Below are 23864 nucleotides of genomic sequence, written 5' to 3'. Positions count from 1 at the left end.
CCTAAGGGACTCCCGGGCTGCAGGACACAGGTGCCGAGAACAGGTGGCTCAGTCCTGCGGCTTCCAGGCCGGCCGGCCTGCCTCTGCTTCCGGGCCCAGTGGCCCAGCCCCCAGCTGAGTGGCAGCTGTCACAGACACCAGCGTCTTCCCCCCCCACACCCCCTGCCAGGTCCAAATAAAGGAAAAACCAAAATACATTTCCCTTTGTCGGAATCTGGCGAGGGTGAGCCGGCGAGAGTCATTCGCTATTGTGTTCTGGGGCCCACACTGCTCCTTACATAAGCTTCAGGTTAAAAATACGCATGGAATTCTAATTTGCCTCTCTGCCTGGGATCGCACCCCGGGGGGGCCCCCCAGCCTCAGAGGGCAGGGGGTGGGGCAGGCCCCTGGCACCCAAGGAAACGAAGAAACTGCCCCACACACAAGGCGGGTGCGCGGCAGTATTAGCTCTGCCTGCCTCCGAAGCCCTGGGCTGTTAAAGTATAGTAACTATAATAATCCTAAGAGCAGCTAACCTCTTCTGAGGGCTCATCATGTGCTGAAGTTTTCACACATGTGATCTCACTTCATCGTCCTCCAAGCCTGTGAAGTAGGTTCCCATTTTACAGCCCAGGTTAACACCTTGCTTAGGTTATACCCTGGATTAGCACCCAGGGAGCCCCTGACCTGGGTGCAACTTGGAGCCCACCTTTGACCCGCATAATCTGGCCTTCCCTCTGGGGGGCAGAGGGACAGGAGGTGGCCCGGCAGAAGCCCCCTTTCTGAGGGTTTGAGGACAGAGTGGTGGCTGTGGGTACCGCCAAGGCAGCACTTCAGCTACTGGGGCGGGGGGTGGGGCAGCTACCCCCAGCCCCTCCCCCCCTGGAGCTGAGGATGCCTGAGCACGTGGCCCACCCAGACTGGAACCCATTCCCAGGGATACTGAGTGCAGAGCAAGGCAGTGACAAGGCCTGTTTTGCTGACTTTAAAAAAAAAAACTCAGCCCCCTCCATGGATGGCACCTCCAGAAGTGAAATTAACAATGAGATGTCCCCAGGTAAAGACATGCACGTCTTTTCCCTTCTCCCTTTACCTCAGCCGTGGCCAGCCAAAGGGTCACTCAGCCGTCCCAGTTAGCACTCCAGCCAGTCGTCCCAGCCCCGCTGGTCCGTGCAGGCTGGTCGACAACCGCACAAGGCAGTCCTCCCGGTGCCGGTGGGAGTGCGCTGTGTGCGAAGCACTTTACATGGATCATTTCACTTAATCCTCGTGACTGCCTCCATGACGGCCAGTCCTATTATTTCCCCCATTTCCTAGGACTGAGGTTCTGAGAGCTGAAGCGATGCACGAAAGTCCGTGCTCCCCAAACGGTAGGCATGATCATTGTGGAACCCGTAGGAGGAGTGGAATTCCATCCGTCATTCACGCAGTCACTTTTTGGGCACTGGCTCAAGGTTCTTTCCTTTCCTTTGTGGAATTTACTATCCCCTTTGTGGATGGGGAAGCACTGAAGACAAAATCTGATGTGGTCTCATGTTGGCGGCAGGGTGAGCCCAAAGCAGCCGGTACCTGGATAGCTTGATACCAGGTCTGCAGCGATCAGCGAGGGGGTTCTGGGAAGGGGCTGGATGGATCAGCCAGGCCTTGTGCACGTGGAGAAAGGGCGGGGAGAGACTTTGGGGGGAGGAAGAGCGAGGCATCCCAGCTCCAGGCCCCGCCCCTGTGCGTGGGGACTCAGGTGGTCTGTTCTGGCCAATAGGGGGACGACCTTAGAAACCGCCCCATGGTCCTTCCTTGCTGTGCAGGCATGCCACCCTGTCCTGTGAACCGGAAGCCTCTCATCTCAGCCCCTGTGCTGCCCGGGGTGAGGCACCTCATGGTTATACATTTTGAGTCAATGTCACCCCTGCCTCAGGAACTGACCACCCACAGGCAGGGCATCATCGGCTCTTTCTCTTGTATGGTCTCCTCCAGCTGCCTTGAGCCAGGCCCATGGGAATCACCATCCCTAAGTTACAGATGAGGAAATGGGGGCCAGCTGCCGAGGCTGGGGGACCCGGGATTCCATCTCGGCCTGACCTGTGGGGAATCCTGGGCTAACAGGAGAGGGCCGGTCCCAAAGCTGGTGACCTGGCCTCGGGTGACCCCTGGGCAGCTCCCTGTCCCTTGGGGTCTCAGTCTTCCCATCTGTCAAATAGGGCTGAGCGGCCCTTCACAGTCAATGCACAGGCCCCAGCTGAGCTGAACAGGCCAAACCTGCCCCTCCCCCACACAGCCACAGTCTGACAGGGGAGACTGACAGCCAACAGTGGAAAACAGGACAACACCCATCAGGTTCTGCGGTGTCTGCCAGTGCCGGGCGCTGAGTAACTCCAGGGTCTCCCCAGCCCTGGGAGCTGGGCGAGGGGGCGGTTTTATCTCTGGGTCCCGGTGTGGGGGCCGGCATGCCTGCTGCCCTGAGGAGCGGGGACGGAGGGCCTCTCCTGGGCCAGGCCGGGGCAGGCCCTGACTTGAGGCGGCTCCCGTGGGACTGATTTATCGGCAGCCACTCGGCAGCCCAGGGGAGCCGCAGTCCCAGGGTGTGTTGGGTCCCCCCAGCTGGAATGAATCCTGCGGGAGGATGAGTTTGGTCATGCTTGGGTTGTCAAGAACTGAAGAGTCATATTCTCTCCTAAAAGCATTCCCCATGGATACCAGACTCGCTTGTTTGTTCCAGGCAGAGGCTGGGGAATCCTGTGCCCATGCTCTGTGATGTGGGGCAAGGCCCTCACCCTCTCTGAGCCCCAGGTGCCCCCTCTGCAGTGGGGAGAAGGGTCACCCAGCTGCCGGGCTTGCTGGGGGAGGGAATTAGATAATACACGGAAGTGTTCAACTGTGTGCCTGCGACGCCCTCATTAAATCCACCCCGAGTAAGAAGAGCAGCTGTCTGTGGTTTTGGCGCACGGCATGCGTTTGAGTCGTCTGTAACTCGGGAATAAAACATCTTTAGGAAATTTGGCCATTTGGAGCAGTCTGCAACCACTGCTGAGCAAACCCAGCTCCCATGAGAGCCCTAGTCCTCCTGTGTCTACCTTCTTGGTGCTTCAGCCACAGAGCAAGGGAGCCGGGTGTCAGGAGCTCACGTGTGGGTCTTGTCTTTGTTTAGCTGTTGCAAACTTTGGCAAGGGGCCTCGGTTTCCTACCTGTAAAATGGGCACAAGCATTGCTGCGTTGGCTCCTTGAAATAATGTGTGTAAAGTGAAATAAGGAACTCCTTTCAGAATTTCTCTGTCTCTCTCTCTCTCTCTCTGACAGATGCTACCCCTTCCCCCAATCTAGATCTCACAATGTTCAGAACAAAATTCCTTTTGCAGGTATTGAGCAGCAGGGTGTTCCTGGGAGCAAGGCAAGCGTGGGCTCAGGAGCAGAGGTGTGAGGGCTGTGCATCAGCATGGCTGGAATCCAGGGCCCACTGTGGGTGAGGGGACCCTGAGTCTGGTATCTCTAGCTAGCTGGGGTCACAGCATCGCAGCTCCACCACCTCTAACCAACTTTGGAACCTCAGGCTCAGAACCTCAGCTTCCCCGTCCATGAAGTGGGTACAAAGACTCCAGTTTTATGGGCAGGAACATGCCCAGCTGGCCAATCTCAAGGAAGGGACAAGGCTTGGAGGCTTCTAGATGGTTGCAAGGACCCCTCACCTCCTGACTCCCCTCCCCTACCTCAGACATGAATGACAGTCCCAGCAGCCGTGTCTGGGGATGTCTCTGTATGCCAGGACATCCGTTACAAGACCCCAAGGGAGACAGCCTCACCCCCACTTTGCCAGTGAATAGAACTGAGGCTCAGAGAGGGAAAGTGTTGGATCCCATCCACACAGTGGTGGGGCTCGGATTTAAGCCGCGGTCTGTGCCTCTAAGATGACTGTGCTACGATACTGTCTCCCAGCTTCACCGTCAGATGCAGGAGGAGAGGAAGACAGTGCCTTGTTTCCTGCTGGAATCTGCAGGCTTACACCACGCCTGGCACACAGGAGGGACTCAGCTTATTAATTGAATGAAGGAAGGAAGAGGCAAAGGAGAGAATCTTCCCTCCCAGCCCCAGCTCCTCCCAAGAATGCAGGTCCCAAAGCTGGGTGTCTCTGGGGCTCCAGGGTGGGGACCCCAAACCCAGTTAGTCACGCCTGGCCTTGGTTGCCTGGGCCCATCCCTCTGAGAGGATTTTCTCTGCAGGCCATGGCTCGGCTCTTGGGGGAAGCCTCAAGGCGGATCCCAGAGGGCGGGATGGGCGGGGTGACTCCTGCTTGGCACCGGGCCCTGGCTGGGCCTGCACAGTGTGCTGAGGAGGGCGGGCCGGTCGTGGAGTTCAGTATCTGGGTGTGCTCCCTCGGCTGGAGCTGGGTCCCCACCCCCAAGTCCAGCTTTTCTCACTTCTGCTGAGTCAGAAGTTCACCATCAGCCCATCTTCAAACCCAGCTCTGTCCCATCCCGGCTGTGTGAACTTGGGCAGGTCACCTTGCCTCTCTGAGAGTCAGGCCCTGAAAAAGGAATAATGAGAATAATCATGATTCAGTAGGCCTCAGAACAGAACTATTGGTCACTGGGCAGCAGTAAATTAGAAGTCCTCTGAAATGACTGCTCCATTCCTTCCCTGCCTCAGGACTCCCAATTCCTTGTTCTCTTCTAATATAATTCGTGCTAAGGTGTGAATGGTTGTCAAATTTCTTTCCTGTCAAGTGAGTCTAATCCAAACATTACTATGGTCTGTGCTGTTTCTGGTGCTGTGTGACTGAATGAGAAGGAAATTGAGGGGATTTTCATTGAGGGTGTAGGAGAGGAATAGACCCCCTCACCCTTATCACCTAAAGTCCTTTCATGCAGCAGCTGGGGAGGGGCAAAGGGCACTGGTGTGGTTGGGGAGTCCACACTCTTAGTCTCTGTGGCTCTGAGCAGTTTGGCACTGTGTAAGGAAGTTACCAGCACATAGCAGGCCCTTAGCAAATGTCTGTCTGGAGGATGACAAGAGAATGGGCTGTATTCGAGACCTGGACAATCCTCCCCTCCTCCGTTTCACTGCATCTGATGAACTCCTACACATCCTTCAGTGCCCAGTTTGGATGTGTCTCCTCCAGGAAGCCTTCCCAACTTACTTCAGGTCCAGTTAATCTTTTGGGAACTCTAGTCCATCAGAGATGGGCAAACCCTGAGTTTATCTGGCCTAACTCTCCTATTTCCCAAGGGGGAGGGGAAAAACAGACCCAACAGGAGGTCTTCCCTTAGCTAAGGTCTCACAGCCCAAGTCAGAGATGACGGCAGGAGGACTCAAACCAAACATCTTTAGATCTCCTTAGACCATCTTTAGGCATGAAAAGAGGGCCTGGACATGGCCTCTCTTCTGCTTCTGCCACTTTACCCCCATTAGGGCCTCCTGCAGAGTCAAGCACACAGCTAACGTCCTCTCTTCCTCCTTTCTCTGCAGCCCACGACCTCCCTCCGAACAAGGCCTCGGCAACCCAGCCCGGCAGCCACTTGCAGTGCCTGTCTGTCCACTGCACAGACGACGTGGGCGATGCCAAGGCCCGAGCCTCCGTGCCCACCTGGCGGTCCCTGCACTCCGACATTTCCAACAGATTCGGGACATTCGTGGCCGCCCTAACTTGAATTGACGAGAAATACCCCCTCCCCAACCAGGCCCTTCCCTCCCCCTTTTCTCTCCTCCCCCCCCCCCACCTGACTCCACCCCTACCCGCCCTGTTAATTTGAAAGGGCCACTATTGCTGAGTGGATGATTTTTTTTCTAGGTTGGTACCTGCTTAGTGGCATATGGACCGGAAAGGGTTAATTTAAAGGGAAAAAAAAAAACCTCAAAAAATTTTTTTAAAAAAGAAATTTGTCTGCCACGGTATGTTACCAGTGTTAACCCTTCTGCAGTTAGCAAACTTTTGCTGAAGCCTTTTTCCTGCTAGATAATTCCCATTTTTCTGTAATCTTGGCATACGTTTTTTAGATGACCTCTTTCCTTGTTTTATTTTCGTGCTGCTGTATGTCCAAGTATTGTTATTTCATAATAAGACAAGAGTTGCTTTCCTTTTTTATTCTCTTTTAATCTTGCTCCTCCCCACCTCCCTCCCCACTGCCTGTTTTTTTTTTTTTTTTTTTTTTCCTTTTTGCTTTGTTCACTGCTTATTAAAATGGAAATCCTGGAGAATAGTAGTTCTGGAATATTGCCGGGTGAGAGTCAAATTGTCATCACAATATTATATATTGACACCCAACTGTCATCAGTCAGGCAGGAGCCAAACAATTAATGCCCCCCTTAGGTATTCCGCCTGGGATTTTGTTTTGTCTGTTCCCTAAGAAAATAGAGATATATATTTTCGTTCCCACAAACACACCCTCAGCCTTCAGCTCCGTTCTCTCTTCTGCTGGAAGCTGCCTTTCACTGCCATGGAGGTGATGACGTATCCAGTCCGCTCTGTGGGAAGGAGTCGGAATGTTCAACAGTGGTGTTTTCTCTCCTTTTCTGGGCCTCTGCACGAACGCCCAGGCTCTGAATTTTCACGCTGTGCCGAGCAGCCCTCGTCCGCGTGGGGATGGTGCCTGTCCAGCTTGCAGAGCCTCTAGAGGCTGCAGGCTCCCGGCTCTGCTACGGCCAGGTCGGCTGGGTCTTGGGTGCTGGAGTTGAAGGATCAATTCTTAGCCCTGACCTTTCCTGACATCTGTTCCCAGCCAGGCACTGGGGGAAGAAGAAGGAACAGGACTGGGTTATCTCCCACACTTCTCCCGTTCCATCTCCAACCTGGGCAGCCCCCCATCCCTGGGAAGGACCAGGCTTTCGCCAGCACTTTTCGAGGGGCTTGTTGAGTGCAGGAGCCCCCAGGCTCTGCCTACCAAGCCCCCTTCCTCCAAGCCTGTGTGTATCCTCTGCAGAGGTTTGCAGACTCCTGAGGGCTAGAGGAGGGAGAAAGGCACTGGAACTAGTGACTTTGATTCTTGGGCCTTTTTTTAAACCCAGGAATCCTCCCTCCCCCTTTTGATTTAATCTCAGCCTGTTGCAAAACCAGAGCCACGTCCCGTGCATCTCATGAAGGGATAACTTCTTTGAGCAGAGGTGAGGGAGCAGCTGGGCGAGCAGGGCAGCAGAGAGCAGGGCTCCTGGACCCAGCTGAGGCCTGTCACCTGGTCCTCCCAGGGCGGTGGTCAGTGGAGGCCCAGTGTTGGCAGGGGTGGGCACCTTTGGGTGCTGTTGATGACTCCCAAGGGCTTGTGTGACTCATGGGGGTGGTGGGAGGCACCCAGATTCCAGGGTGGGCCAGACAAGAAGTGACTGATATCACTTCACCCAAATCAGTAACTCTTGTAGTCGATTTCAGTTTCTGTGAACAAGCATCTTGCTAAATGTGCCATTTTGAGCCTTGCGCCCCCTCCATCCTCCCCCCGCCCCACGCCCCCAGAGTTTGCAGACCCGGCTTTTTTTAGCAAGTGACCTGAAGGCTTTGGGCTCACCGTACAACACCCACGTTGTTTATTTCAAAGAACTTTTCAGCAAAGGGAGAAGAGCGTACAGAAAAATCTGTCTCTTTCCATTCCCCCCTCCTGTCTTTCCTTGGGCCGGCTTTTTTGGCTCGGGTCTGAGTCTGGGCTGTCCGAGGTTCTTGCACGGGCAGTCTGACCAGGGTTGGCCCCGGCCCCCGCAGAGGGCAGGCAGAAGCAGGTGGTGTGAACTGATCAGTGAGAAGAAAGTGGGAGCTGACTCAGCCCCGGGTTCTGCCACCAAAGGAGAGAAAAGGGGAGGAAAAGCTCCCCCCGACCCGCCACGGGCTGCAGGAGAGCCAGCCATAGTCTGAGCGAAACTCCACGCCCCCTCTGATTCCACAACGTACAGCTGTTTGAGAGCTTCATCCTTTTATTTCTTAAACAGGCATGATTTCTCCTTAATTGCTTAAGGCCGGGGAGCCAAGTGTCTTGACTTCTGTCTTTGACTTTCCCTGTGTTGAGTCCATCAGCTCATGGCCATCATCTCATGGTCCTAGCAACCTCGGAAACCCCTGAAGTTTTAAACTTTCTCGCTCCCCACGACCCCAGAATTGAACAGCTTTAAAAATAGCCTTAAGCAAAAGGATGTTATTTCATTAAATTTGGTTTAATGGAGAGAATAAAAGCAGATTAAAAACACACCCAACCCACGAGACTCCACAAACACTGGTAATCGGTACTGCATAGCAAAACTCTTCGGGAAAGAATATGAAAACGTTATTGCACATGTAAAATATGAAAACTTAACTCTGCTGTGTGTTAGGCAATCCTGTAATCTTTTTGACTCTTAAAAGAAATTCATTTCTGAAATGCTTGGTTGGAAGACTGTGACAATAGCTCATGAAATTGAGTGTTATTTTTTTCTTTCTTTTTTAAAAAAAATATGTAAAGTGCAGTCTTCTGTATTCATGCATATTGTATATACCTGTATATGTTTTCCTGAGCAGCTAAATAACAATAAATATGACGTTAATGGTGACTGTGGTACATTTGTGGGCGGGGCTTGCTTCATTTTTTCTCCACCCCCTCCCCTTTTTCCATGGGTCTCTTCAAATTCCATGGGGGTCTGGATGTGCTGTAGTGTGTGTGTGTGTGCGTGCGCGTATGCACGTGTGTGTTGATGCGATTCTAAATTGGGTCATCTCAGAATTTCTCTAGTTTGCACTATTGACCTTTGGGCTGCATAATTCTTTGTGGTGGGGGAGGGGCCGCTGTCTCGTACACTGTAGGATGTTTGGCAGCGTCCCTGGTCTCCACCCACTAGATGCCAGTAACATCTCTTCTCCTCCCCCCTCCCTTGTGACAACCCCAAATGTCTCCAGACATTGCCCAATGTCCTGTGCGGGGCATGACCCCTGGGGCTGAGAACCACTGGTGCAGGAGGGAGGGGAGGGGCAGGGGGTGGAAAGCCATCCAGGTGGCTGTGCTGTGTGATGGTTATTCTTTTGGGTCCCGGCATTCAGATCCCAGTAAGCTTTGTTACCTCTTGCAAGTTTCGTAGCTTCTCAGTTCCTGCTTTTCCTCATCTGTGAAATGAGTAACTCATGGAGTCGTTATAGGAGACGGTTTGTGTGGACGCAGCCCGTGGGAGGGCTCCATATGCATAAACTGTTAACGTCACGCCATGATCAGCTCACGGCACAGCTGACAGTGGTTTGGAGGTGGGCTGTTGTTCGGTGTCGGATGCTGCTTCCTCGGCTTACAGCCGTGGGCTATGGGCAAGTGGTTTAACCCATCTCCGTTTCCTTGTCTCTACAATGGAGCAAATCACATCTAGCTTGAAGGTTACTATGAGCGCTAGCTCACAGGCCCTGCAAAAGCTCTGGCTGTCCTATGGGCCACTCTTTGGGCAGCGGCTTCACTCTGGCAACTGTAGACTCAGACTTGAGGTCATTGCAGAGCCTTAGTCTACAGAGGGGGAACTGTGGTGGGGAGGAGATAAACAAGACGAGTAAATTGACAGGTAACTGCGAGGGCTATATGCCCAGTAACCCACGGTGGTACAAGGGATGAATGTCACTCTGAGAGATCCATGAACCCCATGTAGGAGGCATAGGTAAGTCTTCCTCCAGCAGGTCATGCCCAGGTAGGATTTTGAAGGATGAACAGGAGTTCACCTTATTCATCCGAACATACAATGGACCCTAATTTGGCAGAAATTTTGTTGAATTTCTTCCCTTCAGTTTCTAAAGTTTTCTTTTTCTAAAATATTATTTATTTATTTTGGCTTCGCCGGATCTTAGTTGTGGCACATGGGTTCTTAGTTGCACCATGCGAACTCTTAGATGCAGCATGTGGGATCTAGTTCCCTGACCAGGGATTGAACCTGGGCCCCCTGCATTGGGAGCGCAGAGCCTTAGCCACTGGACCACCAGGGAAGTTCCTAAAGTTTTCTTTATACAGTTGACCCAGGAACAATGTGAGTTTGAAGTGCGTGGGTCCACTTATATGCAGATTTTTTCAATAGTAAACACTATAGTAGTACACGATCAGAACTGGTTGAATCCATGGATGCAGAGCCGCAGATATGGAGGAACCACATATAAGGAAAACCGACTGTAAATTATATGTGGATTTTCGGCTAAGGGCAGGTCAGCACCCCAAAACCCCTCGTTGTTCAAGGGTCAACAGTATATGCAACAGCTTATTTGTTAGAATGTAAAGTTTTAAGGACATGGCCTCTATATTCACTGTAATTTGGAGGAGCTTAAAAATCTCTTCAACCTTTAAAGGTCTCCGCTCAAAGTGACAGTGGTATGTGACGGTGTTCAGTACCCAAGTAAGGGAAGAAAAGTGACAGAATGATGACCACTGGGGGTGGGCATTTGGGAACCTTCAGGTTGGTGTGAAATGAATGGATGAATGAGTGAAGGGATTCATGTCTCAGAGGGTTCGTGAACCAAAAGGACCACGGACTGGTGTACTGTTGGCGGGGGGAATCATGTGACATGCATGGGGCTGCAACACTGGGGTGTGTGTTGGCCCTGGGGAGGGCAGGGTGGGACTCCACCTTCAGGCTGGTGCATCTTGCAGGTTGGAGGAATGGTTGCCTCCTCCACCAAGCGGTGACGATTCCAGAAGGCTGAGGGGCTGTCTCACAGGGGATGATGAAGGAGCAGTCAGGTGGAAGGTGGCCCTCAGCCCTTCCAGAGCTGGGAGGTGGTACAAAAAAGATACCCCATTCCACTTTCTTTTTAAAAAGATTGGAAACGGATCCCAAGACCAGAGTAAAACATGATTTCCCTAACTGACGAGGGAATTAGTAGGAAGGACCCCACTTGGGACACCACAATTGCACTGTAAAGGAGAAAGAAGGTGTGAGAGATGCCAAACTTTTGTCACCAGACTGGGCTGACCTGACCCGGAAGTGATTGGGAGCAAATACCCAATTCTGCATTTATAACAAAGTATCATTGGATGGGGATAAGACCCTAATATGGCAATTATAATATAGTCTGATGAGGTGTCCCAGGAACCTTGGAAAAAATTTTTTGTTGAGATAAAAATTTGCATAACACAAAACTTACCATTTTAATGATTTTAACCTGTATAATTCAGTAGCTTCTAGTATATTCACAATGTCATGCAACCATCATTGCTGTCCAATTCTAGCACATTCTTATCACCCCAAAGAGAAGCCCCATACCCATTTGCAGTCAATCCCAATTACCCTAGGTAGCCCCTGGCAACCACTAATTTACTTTCTGTCTCTATGGCTTTGCCTATTCTGGACATTTCGTATAAGTGGAATCATACAATATGTGGCCTTTTTATCAGACTACTTTTACTTAGCATAATATTTTCAAGGTTCACAGCTTTCTATGGCTAAATAATATTCCATTGTATGAATATACCGCATTTTGTTTATCCATTCACCAGTTGATGGTAATTAGGGTTGTCTTTACTTTTTGGCTGTTGTAGGAAGTGCTGCTATGAACATTCACATACAAGTTTTTGTGTGGATGTACTTTTTCAATTCTCTTGGGTATCTCCCTAGGAGCAGTATTACCTGGTCATACAGAAACTCTGTGTTTAACTTTTTGAGGACCTGTCACACTGTTGGCTACAGCAGCTACACCATTTTACAACTTGGAAGGAGATTTCGGTTTGTTTACTTAACCAGAGTTCCCCACTCCCCCTTTTTCACATTTAAAAAAATTGAGGCATAATTTATGTACAGAGAAATGCACAGATCCTAAGTGTATAATCTGATGTGTTCTCACGTGTCTACACCTGTGTAACCCAAAGCTCTATCAATATTATACACTGTGACACACTTCCCAGAAAGTTCCCTCCTGCTCCTTTCCAGTCACCAACCTACCCCTAAAGTAACAATGGATCGGATTTCTATCACCGTTGCTTCGTTTTGCCTGTTCTTTAATCTTGAATGTCCTGTAAATAGAATCAAACAGCCTGCACTCTTAGGGGTCTGATTTCTTTCACTCTGTATAATGCTTTTGAGGTTGCATGAGTCAGTAGTTTATTCCTTTTTATTGCTGAGTAATATTTAATTGTATGGGTATAACACAGTCTGTTTATTCATTCACCTGCTGATATGCATGTCAGTGGTTTCAGTTTTGGGTTACTAGGAATAAAACTACTATGAAGATTTGTGTACAACTTTTTGGCTGGGTCATATAGGAGGTGCATGTTTTCCTTCTTAAGAAACTGTCAAACCATTTTTCAAAGTGGTTGTGCCACTTTGCATTCCCACTGGCAGCATCTGAGAGCTCCAGTTCCTTGTAACATCCTTGCCGACACTTGCTACTTTATATCTTTTTAACTTAGTCAGTCTAGTGTGTGTGTGTAGTGATATCTCATTGTGGTTGTAATTTTTATTTCCCTAATGATGTTTCATGTACTTTCATGTGTTTATTTGCTCTCTGTATATCTTTTTTGGTGAGATGCCTGTTTAAATCCTTTGCCCAATTATTTATTCCATGGCTTGTCTTTTTGTTATTGAATTCTAAAAGTTCTTTATATATTCTGGATACAAGCCCCTTCTCTGTGTGTTGCAAATATTTTCTCCCAGTCTGTGGTTTTTCTCGTAGTGTCTTCTGAAGTGCAAACGTTTTAAAATTTCCCAAGTTCCACAAAGTCCATTTTATCAAGTTTCTTTTATGGTGAGAGCCATTTGTGTCTTCCCTGGGGTCCTGCTTTCTTCTAGTAGCTTTATGGTTTTACATTTAGCTTTCACGTTGAGCTTTCTATGATACATTTTTTAAAAAATATTTATTTATTTATTTGGCTGCGCCGGGTCTTAGTTGCGGCATGCAGGATCTTTGCTGCTGGGTGCGGGATATTTTTAGTCGTGGCATACCGGCTTCTCAGCTGCTGCATGCGAACTCCTAGTTGCGGCATGTAGGATCTAGTTCCCCGACCAGGGATTGAACCCAAGCCCCCTGCATTGGGCAGCGAGGAGCCCCAGCCACTGGACCACTAGGGAAGTCCCTCTATGATACATTTTGATTGAGGTTTGCATATGGCATGAGGCAAAGGTAAGAGTTCTGTATTTCCAGAATATCCAATTGTCCCAGCATCATTGGTTGAACAGATTTTCCATTCCTCCATTAGACTGTTTTGGCACCCTTGCTGAAAATCATTTGACTGTATATGTGGGGGGTTATTTTTAGACCCTCTGTTCTATTGATTTAGTTGCCCCTCTTTTGCCACATGGATAAATGTTAAGCTGGGGTCACATGGGAATTTTGGTAAGCTTTCTCTGAAGAATGGACAAGAGAGGGAGTCTAGAAGAAAGGGATCAGTGTGTCCTACCATAATTCTAAACTAAACACTTTGAAAACATGACAATGTCACTGTTGCCTGATGAAGGCCCCTGGCCTGAGAACTTGTTTTTTTTTTTGAAAATGAGGTCAACTCATCTGAGAAAGATGTTGGAGACTGAGCAGCCATGAGTGGAGACATCCTCCTTGCACCAATGGAAAGGCTTGGAGAGAGTTGAGAAAGGAGTGACTTCATCACTGTGAGGTTGGGGATTGCTCAAGGCTGCATTTGAGCACCTCATGTGCCATCCTGCCCCAGGCTTCCCAGAAACATTGCTCAGTCTCTCTATTTTATACGCAAAGAAACGGAGGCTCAGAATGTCCAGTTCAAGGTCGTGCAGCAGGTCAGCAACAGAGCCAGAACCAAATACCCTGCCTCCCTGCCTCCTGCCACTAACTGTCCCTTGTCCCAAGACCTGGGCCCAAGCTAACTGGAGGGCAGGGCAGCTCCACACAGGAGGAAGTTTGTTCTGTTCACCTCAGTATCTGCAGCAGCCAGCACAGGGCCTGGCACACAGTAGAACCACACTAGATATGGGTCGAATGAAAGGCGCTGTTGGTGGTTCCTTTTTTGCTCGAAGCCCTCCTCGCCTTTGGCTGCTGTTGGGTTAATAGGTGGAGAATGGGGCTTGTGTCTGGGGGTGGGAGCTGATTGTTCAGACTCTGACTCTGGCTGATGTACACTCCTGGGGCCACTCACGGCTGTGCTCACAAAACCCACAACAGGTGATGAGTGAATCCTGTTATGAGGCAGGAGAAGATAGAGGAAGGAGAAGGAGATAGAGGGTGACAAGGGATTGCTTAGGATTGCTTCTTCCCTGAAGAAGGCCAGGGGAAGAGACAAAGAAAGTCGGGGAGCGAGCCAAGTAGATATCAGGACAGAGGGAACAGCACGTGCAAAGGCCCTGTGGTGGGAGTATCTCTGGCACATTGGAGGAAGAGTGAGGTGGCCAGGATGGTAATGTTCTGATGGGCTGAGAGTTTGTAGAGAGGCAGAATAGCAAGGGGCTTTCAGAAACTAGTCCCCGTCCTCTGAATCTCTTCCTCTGGTGCATTAAAAGACAATAACTGAAATAAACATCCTCTTTTTCTCACCGTTCTCTCCTGGGATTCCAGAGTTTTGATTCTGACCCCACTTGCTACCTTATTACCTGGGCCTGACCTGTGTCCCAGGGTCTCTTGAGTCTCTGGCTCCACTCAACCCTCACTGGTTATCAGCCGTTCAACACACTTTATTTTGCCGATGGAAGTGATACAGAGATCTGCGTGTGCAGAGGCTGCCAGGCCCAAGGGGACAGCACCAGGGTCTGGGAATGCAGGGAAGGGGACCCCCGGAGGTTCCAGGGAATGGCTGTGGTGCTCCCTGACTTGAGCCGGGAGCTCAGCTTTAGGTATTGATGGTTTGGGGTTTCAGTACAATTTCTGGCTTGCAGGGATGGGGAGGGAATTGCGAATAATGCTGCCGCTGCTGCTGATACTGACTGCCGTTCACTGAGCACATGCCCGGGGACTTCCCAAGCATCAACCATAAGCCCAGGCTTCTTGTCCCCATTTTCTGGGATTCTAAGCCAGGCCTGCCGGACTCCCCATCCACAATTCTGCCTGTTGCTCTGCAGCCGTCAGAAGGCCCTGGTCCAGCAGGGTGCACGAGGTGTGGTTTGAACAGATGGTGCGAGGAAGCCTGTGCTGAATTCCCCTCTAACCAGCCAAGGTTCCCCTCTCCGGGCCTTAGTTTCCCCATCTGAAAAATAGGCTTAAGCAAGTACCTGCCTCAGAACCTCCCAAAGCAAGGCTTCCCTGAGAGAAAAAGAGAAAGGGGGAAAGGTGAAAATGGTGAACTCCAGTGGGAGTTGGGGGAACACCCTTGTCCGTGATCAGAACCTGTCCAGCCAAGGGTTATTGATCGTCCGCGGTATTCCAAGTGCTGCCTAGGTGCTCGCCCAGCACATTCAATGCTCAGGTAGCCATGAGAGGTGGTCTCGGAATCCTTCCTAGTTTACAGATGGGGAAAGTGAAGTTTAGGGACCTGCAGTCTGCAGGCTGAGGTCGCCCAGGAGGTGAGTGGCTGGCTGGATGCACATTTGGGAAGCTCAGAGCTCCGAGCTTGGGGCTGGCTGTGGGGGTGATGGGGCTCTTCTTCTATTTGTACTTTTTATAGGGATTTGAGCAAGCAGGAATAACCTTCCCCTTCCTGCAAGGTCCTATGACTACCTTGTTTTTCTAGGGAGGGTTTTTCTAGGGGACCCAGGAGGAACTGGAACCCAGGTCTGGCATTGTCCCCTTAGTTGTTCAGATAGGGGTGTTAGCCTCATTCTATGATGTGGGAGGTAACGAGGAGAAGGGAGGGGCTGGGTGGCAGACAGCCCATCAGCTCTAAATCTTGCTCCCTGGCTGACGGCTGCTCTCTGAGCCTCAGTTTCCTCATCTGCAAAATGGGGCTGATTTTAGCACCTATTGCATAGAGATGCAAGGATTAAATGCAGTAAGAGGGCTTTGCACAGGGCTGCTCTGAGCAAGCATCCGGTACATGTCAGCTGCTCTTGGTGGTGGAATTAACCATTGTGTGTCTTGGTTTCTCCCTTTGCAAAATGGAGGTAGTGATAATGAACAATAATAGGAAGCACTCATGTGATGCTATGTGCAAGGGCTTGATCGAAGCATTTTACTTCCACTGATGAGTTATAATAACAGCATAGGAGGCCGGCTCTATTATGAGCCCCATTTTCCAGAGAAGGAAGCTGAGACACAGAGAGGTGAAGCCACTTGGCCAAGGTCACCTGGGCCAAGCTCCCCATCTTGGGGCCCAATCATGCTCAGCGTAGGGCCAGGATTGGCCAGCCCCTAATGGGTGATAACAACGAAGCTCGGAGAGGTGTAGCCACTTACCTGAGGGCACACAGCCTGCCAGTGACAGAGCACAGGCCCAATCTGGGTCTTTCAGGTTTAAGGCGTCAGGTCTTTTTTGCTCTGTCTGCCCTGCTCTGTGCCCTGCATGCAGTAATCACTGGATCAGTGCTCTCTCTATTCCCTGCCCAGGCCAGGTCCTGGTCAAATCTCCCATCCTTTTGGCTGCTGTTGGCTAAGGAGGTGAGGAGAAGAGGCTGGGGAGGAGGAGGCTCCTGATTTCCATGCCTCCCCTTGCTCTGGCTCTGGCTCTGGCAGCCTCCCCTCCTGCCTTCCTGTGGGAGGTGGGAACTCCCTCCTCTTGGGGCTGGAGCCTTGCAGATCTGGCCGGTGGGATGGGGGCTGGAGTGGGGGGCTGGGGTGCCGCAGGGACTGCGGATCAGTGTCACCAAGCACTGTGGCTGCAGCCTTGGTCCCATCATCACAGCCCCTCCTGCCATGTTGGGGGAGCCTGACCCCACGGGAATCTCACCCGTGGGAGCACATTCTTACTGGCTGTGCCTCCGGAGCCCCGCCAGCCGCCCCAAGCAGCCTTTGTCCCAGGGAGGAACCCTCAAGAGTTCTGAGCCCCTCGAGGACAAGGGGCTCACTGAGGCACCAAGGCCAGGCAGAGGGGGAGAGGAGGGGGAGGGCAGAGCCGCTGACAAAGCTGCTTTTGCCACACAAACTCTGCAGGACCTTGAAGACCTTGCCTCTGGGAGCATCGATTTACCCATCTGTGAGATGGGGTGACTGGGGGGTGCTGAGAGTCCACAGTGGCTGCTTATTACCTGTAGCTGTTATATTCATAATGTAAGGGGTTGAGTATTGTTGATATGGATACTGAGCCTACCATCTTGCGTGGAACTCCTGGCACCAGCTACGCTTCCAAATCTAGAATTTGGGAGAACTTAGAAAATTTGGGTAAAGTAGGACCTATATCACATGCTCAGTGACACGCCTGGGGAGCTGCAGTCAAATGTTAGAAACCGGGGGCTTCCCTGGTGGCGCACTGGTTGAGAATCTGCCTGCCAATGCAGGGGACACGGGTTCGAGCCCTGGTCTGGGAAGATCCCACATGCCGCGGAGCAACTGGGCCGTGAGCCACAATTACTGAGCCTGCGTCAGGAGGCTGTGCTCCGCAACAAGAGAGGCCGCGACAGTGAGAGGCCCGCGCACCGCAATGAAGAGTGGCCCCCGCTTGCCACAACTAGAGAAAGCCCTCGCACAGGAACGAAGACCCAACACAGCCAAAAATAAATAAATAAATAAATAAATAAATAAAATGTTAGAAACCATCGGAATAGTCTCATTAGTGGCATTAGTGGGACCTCCAGGCATGAGAATTTGACAAGAACTTTCTGTTTTTAGAGCCCTTTTGGATTTCAGGATTGCATATAACGGAATGTGATCTTTTATTGCTGTAATTCATTCACTCATTCATTTATTCATTCATTCTGCAAATATTTGAGCATCTGCTGTGTGCCAGACACTGCTTCAAGTCTGGAGGACCCAGTAGGGAACAGAGCAGACCCCTGCCCCATGGAGCTCACACTGGGGTCTGGGGGAGTGATGGCTATGCCTGCATCTACAGGTACCTGCAGGTTTGTGGGGTCATCACACCTTGTTTACGGATGAGGAAGCCAGCGTTATGCACACCGAACACTCACATTTTCTTAGAATCTTTTCCCTGTATCATGTTAAAGGTGGACGTGGGGATGGGATAGTGATGGGCTTCTGAAGTGGACCCCATGGTCATGGTCAGCTTGAAGGTGAGGGGACAGGCGTGCCATGAAGTGACTTCATGGCAGGCAAGGCAGGGCCTGAGTGGTCTGTGGCCCCCAGAGTCCGGCCCCACTTGGGGCTGGAGGAGTGCTGTGTGGATGTTGGGGTGTTGGATGGGCTTGGGTTTGAGTCCTGTTGGACCTCCTGCTGGCTGTGTGACCTTAGGCAGGAGAGGCTGCCTCTGGGGCCTCAGTTTTCTCAGCTGTAAAATGGGCTCAATGATTCCTTTGAAGGGCTTCCAGAAAACTGAATTACTGAGCAGGATGCTTTAGGCCTGCAGCAGCTCAAACTCTGAAACGAAGTGGCTTTTGTATCTGGGGTTTGGAGCAGGGTTTCCCCCTTCAGTGAGCAGCTGTACCACTTGGACCGAGGGCAGAGGGACATATAAGAGGCCACAGAGGCCCAGGTCCCCGTCCAGATGCTCTGACCTGATCCTCTGGTTGTGGGGTCTGAAATGCTGACTTCTGGGCCATGTGGTGAACCTCAGGTTGAGAGCACCTCCCACCCCCAGCTGCTCGGTCCTGGTGACAGCTGACCCTTTGTAGTGGGGAGGAGAGTGGGTGGCCAGGCCAGCTTGGGATGGGGATAGAGGACCAAGGGCTGTGGACCATGAGCTCAGACACAGCTGGGCTGGCTTCTTGACCATTCAGGATAGGTTGGCTACATAATTTGGGGGGCACAGTGCAGAATAAAAATGTGGGCCCCTTGTTCAAAAGGCAGGAAAAAAAACCACAAAAAAAGGCACTAACATACAGAGCTTCTCCCTTTCTTCCGTGGTGACTCCCTCAACTTCCAGTGTTTTTTATTTGTTATTTAATGTGGGTCTAAGTGAAGAAAAATTAAACTTGTGAATTATTAGCATGAATTTCACCACTCATCTTTATATTGTGCAATGCCAGTTCAAAGAACAAATATAAGAGCATTTAGTTCATGTGTGGAATCATCGAAATTACACAATTTGTATTTGTAGTTGGTACATGCATGTGTACTTTGTTTTAACCAGAACTGTGGAAATGCTGCTGAAAACGAACTCAACTTTTTTTTTTTTTTTTTTTGGAACTCAACTGTTTTTATTTCACTTCTTGATACACGCACATTCTACCAAGACTCTCCCTTTGGAGAGAGGCTTACTGAAAGGAAGAGGAATTGTGGGTTACTCTCTCTTTCCTTTGCCATCATTTTTGGCATCAGTAAACACAAATTGGAAAGGACACCACTGTGTTCCTTGGCTGTCTGTGTTTCTTAGTGCCTTCTTCTGTATTTGAGGTAAGTTTGGTGGAAAGGGAGGTTTCTCCGGGCTGGCAGCACCTGCACTTACTCAATCTTAGATGTAAACTGCTTACCTTGTACTTGATTTGCCTCTCACTGAATTCCCATTATGTAGGGGGTGTCTGTCCAAGTTCTGTCCTCACAGAGCATCGTGAAAGCTACACGGGTACCGAGCAACAAGAAACAGCAGCGGACATGCATTATATGTATCTCATCTGCTTGCACACATGCTCCTTTGTCCCATGGGACTTCACTTAACAGAACACGTTTGCAGATAAAACTATTAAGAATTTTAAGACGGCGACAGCAAAACATTAAACCAAGTGTGGGGCCCTGGTGAGCGTGGGGTGTGTAGACTGTACACGTCACATGCTTGTGAAGCTGGCCCTGTTCCAGGGGCACTGCTTCCCTTGCAGATGGGGAAACTGAGGCCCTGAGAGGGGAAGGGACCCGGATGAGGTCATAGATAGCCAAACTAGGACCTCTCTGTACCTCAGCATCCTCATGATTGGATTGGATTTGCCTCATGGGGACGGGTGCTGGTGAGGAACAGAAGTGGGACTGAGTTTACAGAGGACAATAATCTTCCTGCCTTCTGCAGTTCAAACCCTTGCTTATTTATTCATTATGTTGGCTGACTATTTACTATGTGCCGGGCAAGACTGACCTGATCCTAGCCCTGAGGAGCTTCCCATTTGGGGACAGGGCCCTTCTTCCAAGCCTGGAGACACTGTGTAGTCCAGACCCTGTCCAGACCCTGAAACCAGAGGCCACAACTCTGATCACCCCTTGATAAGTGGCCAGAGCTTGGGACATTAATGACAGCATCTGACTGAGGTGTCATCGGGGACCTGCTGCGAATTTGCTGAGCGTTTCAACAGCTAAAGAAAGGGCATTTCAGGAAGAGGGCATGGCCCGGGCAAAGGCTTAGGGGTTAGCAAGGGTTTCAGGGGAAAACTGCCAAAGCCTAGAACCTTGAGGAGGAGAGGTGTAGGCAGAGACAGAGGTTTGAGCCAGAGACCCCAAAGGAGAGCCTCAGGGGTCACGTGACTCTAAATCCCATCCCCCACCCAGACAATTCTTGGGCCAGGCCTCCAGCCAAGATTTCTCCTTGGAACTTGGCTCTTTGTACAGAGCTGAAGGATCCCTGACAGCCCTGGCTCATGGCCTAGATGTGGCAGATCTATCTTTTTTTTCCCATTCTTTCTTTCTTCCTTTCTTTCTTTCTTCTCTCTTTCTCTCTCTTCTCTCTCTTTCTTTCCTTTTTTCCTTCCTTCCCTCTTCCCTCCCTCCCTCCCTCCCTTTCTTCCTTTCTTCCTTCCTTCCTTCCCAGGCCTGGGGCCTAGAAGTTCCTCCACTGAGTCCCTGCACGAAAATACCAGTGACTTTGCTTATCCAGCTGACAGTGTGTTAAGCGCTGGGCCAAGCCTGTGTGTCTTCTCCCCAGATCCTCCGAACCCCGTCATCTTAGAGATGAGAAATCTGAGCTCAGAGAGCTGAAGTGACTCCCCCAAAGTCATTGTGAATGGGGGAACTGGGTTTAAGCCCAGGCCATTTGATGCTCCCCTGTGGGCCTGGAACCACCAGGCCACACTGTCACAGGCCTGCATGCTCCCATCTCCCTGCCCTTTTTGCCTCCTTACCTCTTTCCCCTCCACCTATTGAACTCCTACTCATTCTTCAGAACCCTGCTCAAATGGCCTTTTCTTTGTGTCTTTAAGCCCCCAAGCAGGGAACATTCCACTTCTCCCTCCCGCAAATATTTGAGTTCCCCTATGTTCCAGGCATGGTGCCAGGTCCTAGAGAAACACTGATGAATAAACTTACCTGGTTCTGCCAAGTAGGAAGTAAGCACAAACCAATACATTGTTACTAGTTGTGAAAACAGGTATGAAGGACATAAACTGTGTGCTTTAATAAAGAATGTTAGGTTGGGATTACTCTAGGTGATCAGAGAAGTTCTTTTGAAGAGGTGAGATTTGAAAGTGCCTTTCAGGCCCAGGAACTGGCAAGTGCAAAGGCCCTGAGGCAGGAAGTGCTTGATGTGTGCAAGAACAGCAAGGAGGCCAGTGCAGTGAGAGTGGAAGGAGAGAAGAAACGGTGGTTGGAGATGAGCCCATGAGATGGGCAAGCCTCACATAGAGTCGTCCCCTGAGGCACTGAGGTTTTGGGGTCTCTGCTTCCCTCCTGGAGCAGAGCGATCAGATTAAATCCTCCTGGTGTCCCCAGAGCAGGGCCTGACACTAGGAGGTGGCCAGCAGGTAGGTGATAGGCAACTCTGCCCCCTCCCTCCTCCCTTCTGCTCAGGAAGGCAGCTGGGCCCTCCCCACTTGGCTGCCCCCTCGGGGCACCTCCTGAGGGGCACAGTGGGTCAGCTGGATTGAGGGGGGGCATGAGGGGTGCTGATGTAGGACCCGAGAGAGGGCCAGGGAGGCACTCTTTTGGGAGGCAGGCACCATCTGCAGCTCATTTTCCTGTGTCATTTGCATTTTCTCTGAAATCATTTATTTTTTACGGTTCCAGCCAAATGCTCTGTCACGAAGGCTACAGCTTTAAAGGAGCATCAGGGGAGCTAGTGGGCATCGGGTGTGGCCCCTCTGGGCGTCTAGCCTTACGGGGCTCGCTCTCCAATCCCTTCTCCTGCCCAAGGCAACTGCACTCTTGGAGCAGAAGGGGATAAGAGCCGTGAGTCATGCACAGCTAGTGTTTGTGGAGGCTCCCCCCGTGCCACGCTCCGTGTTCAAAAAGCACTGTTCAGTCTCCACGAGAGCTGGGCACAGGGTGGAGGCCGCTGTCCACACAGGTCAAAGCGTGCTGCTTCCAGCAAACTGGCAGGGAAACGCCTATTCTCATGTTAAGGGTGGGCAACTCTGCCAGGTGAAAAATAGGTCTGCCAGCTTCACAGCCTGTATCTCCCTGCTCAGGACAGGAAGGGTTCCCTGAGGTCCTTTGCTACAACCAACCCTTGTATAGTTGAGGAAACTAGGTCCTTCAAATAGACGGGAAAGGGCGGAGTCGGGATTTAAACTAGGAATGTCTGCTTCAGAGAAGGGTAAATGATGTAACTTCAGCCGTAAAAAAGGCGAAACTCCTAAAAGTGTGGGACTGGCTCTGCTCAGAGAGGATGTTGGGGAGATAGAGTCCTGCATGAAGCACCTGTGGGGCACGTCACAGCTGCCACTGTGTCTTGAAGGGTGGGGTGCAGTCCCCTCAGTGGGACACGTGATGAAGCATTTGGAATTCCCTAGTGAGACGGCTATTTCTTCCCAGTTCCATGACATCAGGGAAAGACTCCTGTGGGTGCTAATGTGTCTTTAACATCTCTCTCCACCTCTTACTCATCTCCCTTCTTAACAAAGAAGCCCAGAGGCTTCTGCAGACAGTGCTGTCTGGCTGGAATTTAGTGGCAGTTTGGTTAAGAAGGAACCATCTGAGCTGATCCCAGAAAGGTCACTGGGAGTTTGCCAGGGAACAGGGAGAAGCATTCTGGGTGGAGGGAACACCTGGGGTATAGACCTGGAGGCCTGGGGAGGTGTGGCATATTTGGGAGAGAGGGGTACTATTTGATGTGACAAAAGTGGGAAGGGTCTCGAGGGGGAAGGGCCCCAGTGCCGTATACAAAAGGGTCTGGGATTTATTCTATGGGTGATGGGAGTTGGGGAAGGGCTTTGGGCAGGAGCAGGGGTTTTGGACAGAGTGAGACTGGAGGTAGGTAGGCAGTCTAACGATGATATTGACTTGGAGGAGGATGGTGGCTTTGGGGAAGAAGATATCAGAGCTGGCCTGACAAGTAGGCTTTGCCTAGTGGTAACGGTGATGAAGATAGTGTTGATGATGGTAATGATATGGTGACAATAATGGTCATGATGAGATGGTGATGATAATGTGGTGGTGATAGGGCTGGTGGTGCTGGTGATTATGATGATTATGATGGTGATGATGGTAATGATGTTGATGGTGGTGATTATGGTGTTGGTTATGGTGGTGATGATGGTGGTGGTAATAGCATAAACACTACTATCAACTGACATTGACTTTTATATTCCTCATTTCATTGATATTATTAAACCACTATTGTATGGGATTGACATCATTTTTATCCCCATTTTTCAGATGAGGAAACTGAGGCTTGCCCATGGCCAGCTAGCTAAAGAATGGCAGAGTGGGGGTGGGGTGCCAGGCTGGCCTAACAAGTGAGCACTGAGCTCTGGACTCCACGCCTCCTGCTTCCAGGCAGCAGGTCGGAGAGGCTGTGCCCTAGCCTTCCCCCAGCCCAGGGCACCGAGATAACAAGTTTCCCTCATCTGTGGCCTTTGTCCTTCTCTGACCCTATGAGTTTAGGCTTTGAAGGCATTGACTGCACCTTCGGCTGGGAGCTTGTCATCCTTTTGGCTTTGGAGCCTGTGCTCTGGTCCCCAGGGAAGGAGAAGAAGCCTTTCCATAGTCCTTAGTTCTTTTGTGCCAAAACCTTGCCCATGTGAGATGAGTGTAGAGGAATTTGGTCCATGTGGATCCAATTTCTCTTGGAATATACAGCAAATGATGCTGGACAAAAGCAGGCGGCCTTGGCTGGACCCAAAATATGTGGGCAATTGCTTCTGAGATGTTTGACAACTCCAAGACTCAGCAGAATGGCCGGCAGCACTGGGCT

At 50.8% G+C, this 23864-nt stretch overlaps 1 protein-coding gene across 1 annotated transcript in view; it reads left to right on the top strand.

Annotated features, from left to right (window-relative positions):
• The window catches only part of MN1 (MN1 proto-oncogene, transcriptional regulator), a 46238-nt gene extending 37766 nt beyond the window's left edge, over window positions 1-8472 (top strand). Inside the window, exon 2 of the mRNA XM_082355561.1 lies at window positions 5437-8472. Within this exon, the coding sequence (XP_082211687.1) occupies window positions 5437-5618 (182 nt within the window). The 3' untranslated portion in view covers window positions 5619-8472. The remainder of the gene's footprint in view (window positions 1-5436) is intronic.
• Window positions 8473-23864: the final 15392 nt, after the last annotated feature.

The sequence above is a fragment of the Balaenoptera borealis genome, assembly GCF_965194805.1.
Source record: "Balaenoptera borealis genome assembly, chromosome: 14".
Classification (NCBI taxonomy): Eukaryota; Metazoa; Chordata; class Mammalia; order Artiodactyla; family Balaenopteridae; genus Balaenoptera; species Balaenoptera borealis.
This window is presented reverse-complemented; position numbering and strand designations above follow the sequence as displayed.